This window comes from Chelonoidis abingdonii, chromosome 4, assembly GCF_003597395.2.
Source record: "Chelonoidis abingdonii isolate Lonesome George chromosome 4, CheloAbing_2.0, whole genome shotgun sequence".
Lineage (NCBI taxonomy): Eukaryota > Metazoa > Chordata > Testudines > Testudinidae > Chelonoidis > Chelonoidis abingdonii.
In genome coordinates this window covers 121,035,201-121,047,371 of record NC_133772.1, presented here as the reverse complement: position 1 = coordinate 121,047,371, position 12,171 = coordinate 121,035,201, and the positions used below count along the sequence as shown (strand labels likewise).

At 43.4% G+C, this 12,171-nt stretch overlaps 2 protein-coding genes across 4 annotated transcripts in view; both read left to right on the top strand.

The window, feature by feature from the left end:
* The first annotated feature begins 1,384 nt into the window (after window positions 1–1,384).
* Window positions 1,385–12,171, top strand: part of FOXN3 (forkhead box N3) — a 326,921-nt gene continuing 316,134 nt past the window's right edge. For all 3 annotated transcript variants that reach the window (XM_075065625.1, XM_075065618.1, XM_075065613.1), the window contains exon 1: window positions 1,385–1,541. The gene's annotated coding sequence lies outside the window, so the exon portion shown is untranslated. The remainder of the gene's footprint in view (window positions 1,542–12,171) is intronic.
* LOC142046782 (uncharacterized) lies at window positions 7,314–9,780 on the top strand. The gene is made up of 3 exons (XM_075065627.1): window positions 7,314–7,390; window positions 7,826–8,074; window positions 9,232–9,780. Exons 2-3 carry the CDS (start codon window positions 7,927–7,929, stop codon window positions 9,696–9,698), a joined length of 615 nt encoding a protein of 204 aa, XP_074921728.1. The 5' UTR covers window positions 7,314–7,390; window positions 7,826–7,926; the 3' UTR covers window positions 9,699–9,780.

Genomic DNA, 12,171 nt, shown 5'->3' with positions numbered 1-12,171 from the left:
CTTGGGGCTACCAGACAATGCTAGTAAATAAATCATCATAATAGTTTTAGTTCTTTATGCCTTTGGTTTTTAAATATAGACATAACCTAAACACAACTGCACTAGACAGCATTTACTGGGCAAAATGATGGTGAAAGGTGCACACTTCATGAACTGGGAACAAGGACTGTTCAGCAGCCAGTCAGAACTATCTTTTGGGTATCCCTTTTATTTTTGGACAGAGGGTATACAGCACTCAGGACACTCACAAGCTGCAGGATTTAGGAACTAACACAGACTGACTGAGACTGTAGTGGAAAAGGAACTGAGAACTCTTGGGAAGCTGGGAACTAAAACAACAGGGGCTGTTTTGTGTCATGACTTGGCTTCAGGGAATTAAGAACAGATCCTGTCTTGAGATACAGAATGGAATTGTTGGAACTGTATGTATTTCAACATGGAGAGATTACGCTATCTGTATGAGACCTGGTGAATTTGAATGAGACTTTATAATCTAAACTTTGTGCTTTCAATTAGTTATTAGAATTCAAATGTGAGATATAGTATTCCTTAGCCGGGGGAAGAAGGCACATTTGCAGAGGCCCAGTTGCTGCTACTCCCTGGCCACCAATCTCCCCCATAGAAACACAGCTCCTTCACTCCAGGGCCACACTTCCATTGGTTTCCTACTCATTCTTGGGAAAACAACCCCTTTGGAGTGGGGGCTTGAGTGTGCAGACTGGGCCCCTGTTCAAGATAATGCTGGCACTGTTAGCATTATCTTATATGGGAAAATCTCTCAGATGTGGTACAGAAAGTCTCTCTGGATCCCTGGCCCTCTACTCTTAGCCCTGACCGCCCCCTCCCACCTCCAGATTCAGAATTCCACACATATGGATGTGACACATAGGAGCTGCTATGGGATTGTGGGGCAAGGATACCAGAATTTGATTCTGTGTTTGTAATGGGTGAATAGCAGACATGGGCCCAAGCTGCAAAATTCAGATCTGGCTCCAGGTTCCTATTTTGAACCTTCTATAAAGTTTTCCTAGATTCAAATTCCAGATTGTGTTTTGGCTTACTAGCCAGGAGTCAGCAATAAAATTCAGATCTGGATTTAGATTTGAGTTCACACTCCACCCTCTTCCTCAAAGTCTGGTCTATTTACAATCAGATCAGGTCCATCTCTGACATAATTTTTAATGTTACAGAAGACATAAAGCAGGCAGTGTTTATGTGATACTGTTCCCCACTGGGTGCTGGCAAGTGAGTCAGAACAATAAACATGATCTTTATTCTGCAATACGGTTTGTGGGACTCACTCTCACAGATGAGCACTAGGACCCAGCAGAAAGTTTCCTTATTTCTGTGCTTTTAGCAGTACTTCTGACACAAGGATAGCTCAGTGAGCGTGGAGTCTGGGTTATGGCTGCATTTTGTCTATAGGGATCATTCCAAATATTGAACAAAACCAGAATGGAAGGATTAACTGTGAGAATATAACATACTTGCAACAGCAACTAATGCAGAAGGAAGCAAGAGCAAAAAACAAAGATTAAAAGGTAACTAAAATGGTTCTCATTTCCTGTCTTTTAATCTTTGGCTCAGTGTTTAGTATTGTCATTAGAAGCCTAATGTTCAGGCAGCTGCATTGGTGCACACTTGGATTTTTAGGTTTTGTTCCCCCTCCCTGGAAAAAAAATTTAATCTGCTTCTAAATGGATATACTGCATGCAGCTTAAACTGTAAAAGGATGCAGGATGGACAGTAACCTCATCCAAATTAGTTTAGTTCCAAAAGTAAGTTCATATAAAAACAAACAAACAAAAACTTCCTGCAGGAATTTAGTTGCTAAACCTTTTTGCTTCATTTGTTGTGGAAAGGCAGAGCTTGCTTGATCTGATCAGGTAATAGATGTGTGTTTGTTAATAGCTTTCTAAGCTACATTAAGAATTAGTTGTGAATGACCAAAAACGTTCAAGGGCCTGATCCCAGGCAGTCTTTACTCAGGCAAAGCTCCCATTCACTTCAAGGACTTGCAGGAGGGTGTCCTCCTAATTTTGCAGTTGTGCTCATTTTGGTAGTTAACATTATTGATGGTCACTCAGCTCTGTTGTTTTAACCAAATTTTCAGATCTGTGGTTTCACTTTAGATCAAGCTTCAGATCAATCAGCTATTCTGAATTTTTTTTTAGATTTAAAGATTAATAATATTTATTTATTAATAAATATTAATAATATTAATTAATAATAATTAATAAAACTGCCAGAGCTGCTAAGAATTTTCTCCACTTTTTGCTCACAATACAGAAAGATATTTTTGGAAAATAAAGCCTTTTACCCAAGCAACTCTAAGGCCAAATCCTACAAAGCTGCTGAGCATCTCTGCTATGTACCTTCCCCTGACTTCAGTGGGTTTTAATGGCACTGAGCACATCACAGGATTGGACCCTTAAATTGCAGGGTGTTTTGTTTCATTTTAGTGTTAATAGGCTGAGCGTTGGTAGTTCTCAAACACAAGCTGTGCTTCAGGAAAGACATTTGAGAGCTGTTGGGATGGATGATGATAATAATTTAAAAATGCATCAAATTTGAAAGGAATAGGCTATTGCCAGCCTCCATATGGAGATTGTCATAGCCAATGTGCTTCCAGTTCATTGACACAAACAGTCATTTCACTAATCTTAGGCACACACCCTGTTATATTTCTTTTGTTCCTGTGTTTCACAGATTTTTAGATCACTGTTTTATAGAGAAGCCTAGTTCATGGTTTACAGTTTGTATATTTGTTTTATACACACACACACAATGATTCATCAGTTGTGTTAAGAGTAATTTGTCAAAGCTATTCAGAGAGGTATTTTCCTATTTTCTGATTAGCTTCCCCTTGCCTGCCTTTCTGCAATATTGACTTCTAACTTAGTTGGACTTTTTCTTGGGTTTATTTCTTCAAAAAAAAAATGTGATTACTTCCTGCATAACTGAGCCTCCTGCGTCCCCCCCTCTCCGCCCAACATAATTGTTAGACTGTGATCAGCTTTTGTTTTGCATTATCAAAATATTTCTGTACAATTCTGTTGTTACTGCAGTATTGTGGTATACACAATTCAGTTGACTGAAACTTTAATTGCAGCAAACAGTGCTGTGCTGTAGTATCATTTATGTCACACCAGACCTTTTCTTGGGTGGGTAGTGGGTAACTGGATTTCTTAATGAAATGATTACATTAGAATTTTTCATGCACAAAATATTTACACTGTGAGAGGGTAAATCAAAAGTAAAAATGAATAAACAATTAAGATGAGTTTGTGCAGTATTAAAAAATTATGGCAAGGCAACTGTTAGGAGCACAATGAATTTGGTAGCAAAACCCTGTTTTTCTTTCAGTATCTCATGCAGTAGCCAGCAAACTCTGTAAAGTGTGATCTCTTTACAACTGAAAATATAAGGCCTTCTAACGTTTGCAGCCTAAGCATTACGTGTCATTAAAGTAGCTCTCTTGTAAAAGAGGGTCTGTCCCAAGAGCTCTAAAATCTATAAACACTTTTCTGATTGGCTTAAAAATTTAGACACAGGAAGTGGATGGTATCTAATAACAGACAAGTGGAGACATTGTTGTCATGGAAACTGGGAAGACTACCCCCCATTTATTTATTAAAAAAAAAAAAGGAAAAGAAAAGCCTCATGTCATCAGAAATGTCTGCAGAACATGTTGGCTTCTGCTGCCTTTCCCACAGCATCTGTTGAAACCTGAGAATGTGCCTGTCAAATCAAGGTCATTTTACAACAAAAACTGCACTGTCTTCCATATTTCATATCTATATTTCAGTTCAGATTTTTGAAAGAACAAAGAGTTAAGGGAATCAACTTGCAGTCCTTACTCAGGCAAAACTCCCACTGATTTAAGGAAAGCTAGCTGACTGCCTGAGTAAGGCCTGAGCTACAGGGCCTAGAAGATGTTTCTGGTGAAGTTTCAGATTCCATACTGTGAAAAAGCTAAGATGAAAGGGACGGAGAAAAAAAAGTATGTGGGTGACTATTATTTCAACTTGCTACTGGGCCAAACTAATTCTTTGTGTAGCACCTGTGGCTTCCAGAGGCATTATAACAGATTGATTAGGCCCATTTTATAGGCGCTGAAACTAAAGGTGCAGTGGATTCCATTATATACAAGGCTTATAGTTTGGTTCAATGCCTGTCAGCACCCCCACTATAAAAACTGTTCCAGCACCCCTGTTTGTCATCATTAATTACCAAAATATATTAAAAGTTTATTTAAATTTGAATGTCACATCTCTCCTTCATATCTTGGGGAAAAAATCTTGAATGAGTGAGTATCAACTGTTAACATTAAATAACAGTTTCTACTGGAGCCTCAGTTTGCTTCAGGAACACAGTGAAGGTAACAACTGAGACATGAAAGAAAAACATACTGTATGAGAAAATAGAGACTGTTAATAAACAGCTACAATTATTATTATGGTTAATTAAAATTTTACTTTGCTGGACTTTTGAAAAGTTTCTTGTGTCTGAGAGGGAAGAGTCATTTTGCTTTTAAAAGCTTAACTGGAATCTTTCATAGCAAACTCACAAGAAAGATTTTTGGGAGGGTTTGATTCCCCCAGCCCCTTGGGTAGCTGATGCTGATCTCAAATGTTTCTGACAGAAGAACATCTCTGAGTATTTATTACATTTGCTCCAAAGCATTTAATTTTGATGTTCTCTTAGATCCTTGTTTAGCAGTGTTATCCTTATCAAATAGTTAGTGTAAAACACTTGAATGCTTCACCCTCAATACAAATCATCAGTTTTGAAAGCTACTACAATGACTAGTCTGACCTTTGTTTTCTCTTTACTTGCATATTTCATCAGTTTTTAAGGAAAACTAGCTGACTGCTGAGCAGTTCTTATAGCTTTAGGACCAGATCTGAGTTGATAACGCGCTGAAGGTGCTCAGAATCTTGCAGGAGCCACTCTGCACCGTCCAGGACCAGGCCCTTACTTTCTGAAAAACAAAGGGCTGAATCATTTACATTAAAGCCAGAGCAATACATTAAATCAATGCAAGTTTAATGTACTCCCACTTGAACACCCCTTCATGCTGCCAGAGGGGTTTACAATGGCCTGAGCGCAAATAAGAGTCGGCCTCCGAGAGTTCTAGAAGTGAAGCATGTCAGCTTATCATGAAAACATTGGTTCGTGTAACTTAAGAAAAGTCTTTGAGATTGGATAATTGCATAATTTTATCCAGCTCATAATTAATTAGTCAGATGTCGCTTTTAATTGAGTGGAACTTAAATGAAGAATGTGAGGCTTAATGGCAAAAGTGTTCTCTCTTCTAGCAAAGAATTTCCTGTTGTCAGGAGCTTTCTTATCTGTAGGAACGTTCATTGGCAGGAAATATGTCAGTTACTTGTTTTTACAAACTGAAGGAAATGAATTGGATTAGTTAGTTGCTTTCTCAATTCAGCCTTCATTCTTCATGGTCCCTGATGTTTGTGTAACAGTATTTATCTCTGATCAGTTTAGTTTGTAAAAGTTTTATTACACAAACACTTATCAGTACTCTTTGACATGTGAATTGCAAGATACAATGGGAAGCAAAATTGTATTTGCTTTTGTCAATCCACATTTCCTCCACCCTATCCCCTTTTTCAAAAGTGAACTGTAAAACTGAATGTATAAATTGCCTGTTTGCACGCAGAAGTGTTATTTGCATGTGCAAATTGAGTAACTAATTTCCTGTATAGTCAGTTTGCATGCACAGATTTTTTCCCCCTCATATAAAGGCCAGTTTCTGAGGGCACAAAGTTGTAGATGAATTATTTTATTCATTGTCCTTTGCATTTCTAATCCACTTTTCACTCAGGGATCACCAAACACTTTACAAACATGAATACTCACAGCACATGTGAGGCAGGGAGATATTATCTCCATTTCATAGATAAGGAAACTGAGGCACAGAGCGGTCAAATGACTTGTCCAAGGTTACAAAGCAAATGAGTGGCAGAGCTAGGAAGAGAACTCAGATTAAGTCTCAGGTTTAGGTGTCCACCTCCCAGTGTTGGCTCTACTGCCATCCATAAACCCTGGAAGCACCAAGTGATTTTAGGTGCTTACATTTTTGCAGGCAAATTTCCCTAGGCCTCTATGTTATAGCCTTTGGCATGCGCACTGTTTCCTCACTCTAACCATCCAGTCACCTAGCTTCTGCCTAAGCTCCAGAGCAATTCACAAACCAGGCGAAGATAGGCATTTAGCTTCCTAAGTTGTCTCTGGGTCCAGATCTGGTAGGTATGCTCAGAGGCCATCTACCAGCTGGAGTCCCATTCAAAATCTGGATGGAGGAGGTGGTGGCTATTTGTAGCATGCTGGTTATAACACTTACCTGAGATGTGGAAGACAAGTTCAATTCCCCTTTCTCTTCCAGAGAGGGAAGAAAGGATTTGAACAGCTGTTTCCTACCCCTTACAGAATAGTGCTCTGATGACTGAGCTATGGGACATTCAGAGGCCTGGTCTACACTAAAAAGTTAGGTCAAAGGAAGCTGACTTAAGTTGACCTGTTAATGTATATGTCTACACTACTGGTGCTTTACACTGAGCTAAATTGCCTCTAATGTCGACTTCTGTAATCCACCTCTGCGAGAGGCGTAGCGTTTAATTCAATTTTCATGGATCGACTGCGAGGTAGTGCAGACGCAATGTTGTGTAATTTGACTTAATTGGCCTCCAGTTGGAGTCCCACAATGCTCATCTATGACCGTTCTGGAGATCATTCTCAACTCTCAACAAGCCAGGTACACAGGAAACAGCCCCTCCCTTGCTAAAGCCCCAGGAATGTTTGATTTTCCATTTCCTGTTTGATCAGCACTGGGAGCATGCCAGCTTGAGCACAGCTGATCATGGAGACTACACGCCCCAAACACGCTCCAGCCTGGTCTGCACAGGAGATGGTGGATCTCATCGCTCTGTGGGGAGAAGAGTCTGTGCAGGCAGAGCTCCGATCCGGCAGAAGAAAGGCTGACATCTATGCAAAGATCGCTTGTGGAATGGGGGAGAAGGCCTACACGAGGGACACGCAGCAGTGCCTTGTGAAAATAAAAGAACTTTGCCAAGCATACCAGAAGGCAAGGGCGGTGAACAGTCGTTCTGGTGCTGAACCCCACACATGCCAGTTCTACAATGAACTGCATGCGATTCTCGGGGGTGACCCTACCTGTTACCCGAAATTGGGTCAGCTAGTAAGCTTAGGGAGGACTAATGACCCACCAGAGTCTGGCAGAGAGCAGCACATTTATTCTACTGATAGCTAAGCTCAAAAGAAGCGGGGGCGGGAAGAGTCACACTCATACTCACATACTCACGCTCCCAGGATAGGCACGGCACTGGAGATGTCAGGATCCTTCAAGGTAAGTGTCCCACTGCACAGTGATGTATGGTGCGATTATGCTAAGTCTTTCCGAGGCACAATGGAATGCAATGTGGTGAACCACTGGCCAGGCGGTCCGGTCGAAGGGCCTTCCCTTCGTGTGAATGCTACCTAATCAGAGTGTCATGGCCTGCGACTAGAGATGACTTGGCCTCATCTGGTTGGTCACACTCCATCTCGGGCAGTGTCTGTGCAGTGTCCATGCATTGGGTGTGTGAGCGCTGCCTAATTATAGTCCCAGACACCTTGTCTACCTGGGAGCTCTTCTGATCTTCCAGCTGTTCAAGTAGCCCATTCATCCCACAAGCATTCCAGGAGGGAGGGGGAGAGGGAAAGCCACTTCACAGGTATTCAAAGAGTGAGAGGAGACAAAAGGGGGTGGGAGGGACGTGTAACAGACCTTTTGAACATACAGGTTATACAGATCACTGCTGCTCCTACAACATTACCAGCACGCCTACAAGGAACGTGGACACCTCCCAGGTGTGTGAGTCTAGGGACAACAAGGAGGACGATATGGTGGATGAGGAAGAGGAGGAGAATGGGAGACAGGTGAGTGGTGGATCCATTCTCCCCAAGAGCCAGGAAATATTTTTAACCCTGGAGCCCTGTGGGTTGCAGGACATCATGGTGGCCGACCGTGATGCCGGGGAAGGTACCGCTGGTGAGTATACAGTTATAATCAAAGTCCAGTTAAACTTTAGTGGGCACACCCATTTGGTGGTATTTCTTGTTTACTGTGAAGAAAAAGTGAGGTTCTGTGATGGCAGAGAGTTGCCCCCAGAAAAGACTGTTTATGTGGAATGGGATAGCCTGGGAATCCTTCATGGATAGCTATAGAAAACTTTCATAGAGGTACTCTGCAATCCTTTGGAGAAGGTTTCTGGACAGGGCAGTCTTATTTCTTCCACCATGGTAGGTCACTTTCCCACACAACTCCTGAATTAATTCTGCTGGCATCATTGTGGTACACATCATGGCAGCATAAGGACTGGGTCTATACCCAGATGCTTGTAGCATCTCCTTCCTTTCTGCCTCTGCTACCCTCAGGAGACTGGTATTGCCTAGGGTCGCCTAGGGCAGGGTGGCCCAGAGGATTCCGGGGGCCTGGGGCAAAGCGGAGGAGCTGTGGCGCTTGTACTCACCTGGCGGCGGTTTGGGTCTTCAGCGGCATTTCGGCGGTGGGAGGGCCCTTTAGTCGCTCCGTGTCTTTGGCAGCACTGAAGGGCCCCCCGCCACTGAAATGCCGCCAAAGACCTGGACCGCCGCTGGGCCAGGGCTTGTGGGGCCTGGGGCAAATTGCCCCACTTGCCCCCCCTCTGGGCGGCCCTGGCCTAGAGGAAATAAGGGAAGTTCTCATTAAAAGTGCTCTTACAAGAAAAAAAAAAAGGGCATGTAGACCCCTGCCCCCCCGCACATTCCGGATCGACAAACTACGCAGCCACTACTGTGCCTTTACTGTGCTCGGCCTGGGTCGTTAACTAGTTGGGCCTCCACATGAGAGATTGCGCAATTTAGGAGTGAAAATGTTCTCCCCACCCCATTTGTGCTATGGGGAAGGGCCATTGTTCAACTACCTTTGCTGCCAACAAGAGCCTGCCATAAACTTCATTAAAAGTGCGGTCACCCATGACCCGGGCGGGCCTACTCACCATGGCTGGAGCAGCAAAACAACACAGTGAACGGCTACAGATTCTGATTATTTTATGGCTTGCACCTAGTATAAAAAGGGTTTGGGGTTTTCTTTTATGAAAATGGCCTTGCTATGGAAACATTTTATTCATGTGCAGTGGCTCCTTTATGTTTTCGCATGACTGACAGCTGGAAATGTGTCCATCGGCATGTCATCAACACCTGAAGGCAGACTTTCACTGATTGGAAGGAGGAGAAAGAGAACCCTGGAAGACATGTTCACTGAGATAATGAACACCTCCAGGACAGCTGACATAGAGCTGAGAGCATGGAGAATTTCACTGTCCGAGAAGTTAGACGTGGACATGGAGAGCAGGAAAGCTTCCAATGAGCAAGAGCGTGCGGCGCAGGATGAGATGCTTCAGATAATGAGGGACCAAACAGACGTGTTGAGATGTCTGGTTGAACTGCAGGAACAGAAGCAGGAGGGTAGAGTTCCTCTGCAGACTCTGGTGGACAGCCAGCCAGCATCACCTGGTGCAGAATCACCCTCCCCAAAATGTTCCATGAGGTCTGAGCGAAAAGTCCATTATCCCTTTCACTTAACTCAGTGGGAGGGCACAAGGAACAGAAGGTGCCCATTCACAGACCTTTGATGGTCTGGAATGCGGTGATATACTGCTGAAAATGTTTCTCCCGTTTCAACTTTACCACTTCTTTTCCCCAAGGTTACCTTTTTTTCCCTGCTCTCTCTACTTATGTTTGTTAAATAAAGTAAATGGATTTGAGAAATAAATGTTCTTTATTGAGTAGAAGCAGTGGGCTTGGGCGGGGGGTTGGCTTTACAGGGATAGCGATACAAGTCAGGTGGAGGTTTGGGAAAGCACAATGTAGACAAGCAGCTCACATTACTGTGATTCATTACTGAAATGGCTTTTCAAAGCCTCCCGGATATACAGTGCACCTTGCTGTGCTCTTCTTATTGTCCTGGTGTCTGGATGCTCAAAAATGGCTGCCATGTGATCTGTTTCAACTGCCCACCCTTGCGGAAAATTTCCCCCTTTTTCACAGATATTATGGAGCACACAGCAGGCAGCTATACCCATGGGGATGTTCTCTTCACTAAGGTCCAACTTTGTTAGTAAACTTCTCCAGCACCCGTTCAAATAACCGAAGGCACATTCAACCTTGCTCTGCACTTGCTTAGCCGATAGTTGAAATGTTCCTTACTGCTGTCCAGATGGCCGAAGTATGGGTCTATGAGCCACAGGACCAAGAGGTGGGCTGGGTCCCCTAGGATAACTATAGGCATCTCAATGTCATTAATGTTCATTTTGTGGTCTGGAAAGAATTGTAGCTTTTTGAACAGACCTGAGTGCCTAAAGATGCGCGTTATGAACCTTTCCCGACCATCCTACACTGATGTCGATGAAATGCCCCCTGTGATTCATCAGCACTTGCAACACCATTGAAAAGTATCTGTTTCGGTTTATGTACTCTTTGGCAAGGTGGTCTGGTGCCAAGATGGAGATATGTGTGCCATCTATCACCCCACCGCAATTGGGGAACCCCATCGTGGCAATATCGTTCACTACGTCCTGCACATTACCCAGACTCACTACCCTTCATAGCAGAAGTCAATTAATGGCCCTGCACACTTGGAGCCCAGCATCTCCAACGGTTGATTTACCTAATCCAAATTGATTCCCCATTGACCAATAACTGTCTGGCATTGCAAGCTTCCAAATAGCAATCGCCATTCGCATCGCCACTGTCAGAGCAGCTCTCATTTTTGAGTTGCTGAACTGCAGGGCAGGGGAAAGCTCTGTACACAGTTCCTGGAAGGTGGCCTTCTGCATTTGAAAGTTCTGCAGCCACTGCTCGTCATCCCATACCCGCAAAATGATGCTGTCCCACCAGTCAGTGCTTGTTTCACAGGACCAGAAACAGTGCTCAACAGAGTGCAGCTACTCTGACTGCCAGCAGCAACTGTGAATTGTTTTTTTCAGTGGCTTGCAGCAGAGCTGCTTTCAGGACATCGCTATATTCTGTGCAGCAGATCCTGCTTCGGCTCCGGAAATACTGCAGGAGAAGGCACAAGGTGTTTGAGATGCTCACAGCAACAGTGCACAACTGAGCAGGCTCCATGCTTCTGAGGTTATGACGTGCATGCGGTGCTTTTAAGTGAAAACCACTGGATTGTTTCCTGTTAATATGAGGGAGGGAGCACAGTGCATCATGGGATGCCGACACAATGTTCCCATTGTCCCCTCGACAATGTTTTGGTCCCATGAGGCATTGCATAAACTTCCCAAAACACACTGTGGCAAGTTGCACTTTGGGATAGCTACCCATGATGCACTGCTTTGCGCATCGATGCAGGCACTGCTAGTGAGGACACACAATGGTGTGGCCATGCACAATCGACTTAATTAATTCAGAGGCTTGAGGTTGAATTAGGAAAAAAAGTCCACTTACTTTTGTAGTATAGACAAGCCCTGAGATGGGGCTCCTTCAATCTCTCCTGCTGAAGCTGTTCCATGGTGCATAAATAAAGGTGATTGGAGCAGAGGAATCAGACCTGGGATCTCTCACCTTCCAGGTGGATGCTCTAACCACTGAATTGCAGTCAATCCCACCTGTTCTCTCTCTCTCTCTGTCCCAATGATTATTCCATTGTGGATAAATAGTTAGCTAGTCATTGGTCCAGAAAGAGAGAGAATGGGCCCTCCCAGTATTCCAATTTACAGTATAATTGGGGGAAAAAAACCCACACCAATAGAAAACAACTGGAAGTACCAAAAATTCAGATCTGTTTCCTTTTCTGAGCCTCCTCCAAGTCTGAAGTTGGTGGGATCCCAGGTTACAGACCAGTGATAAAGTTGAGATTCAGCTGTAGTTTGGATTCTAACCCCACTCTGCAGAGTTTGGGGCAGTGGAGACAGTGTTCAGGTCCGTGGATTGGGTTCAGGTCTTTATCTATTAATAACTAAGACATTTAGGGAAAAAACACATTATTTTCAGCTATCAGCTAACACGGAGTATTTACAGTATTAAGCTGAACTTTCTGATTAACACAGAACAGTTACATAGCATTGTAAGAAACAATCTAGTACACTAACAAAATTC

Coding starts and splice junctions, on each gene's coding strand:
- LOC142046782 (XM_075065627.1), top strand. CDS start 7,927: ATGGTGGATGAGGAAGAGGAGGAGAATGGGAGACAGGTGAGTGGTGGA. Junction 8,075..9,231: donor TGCCGGGGAAGGTACCGCTG/GTGAGTATACAG, acceptor CATGACTGACAG/CTGGAAATGTGTCCATCGGC.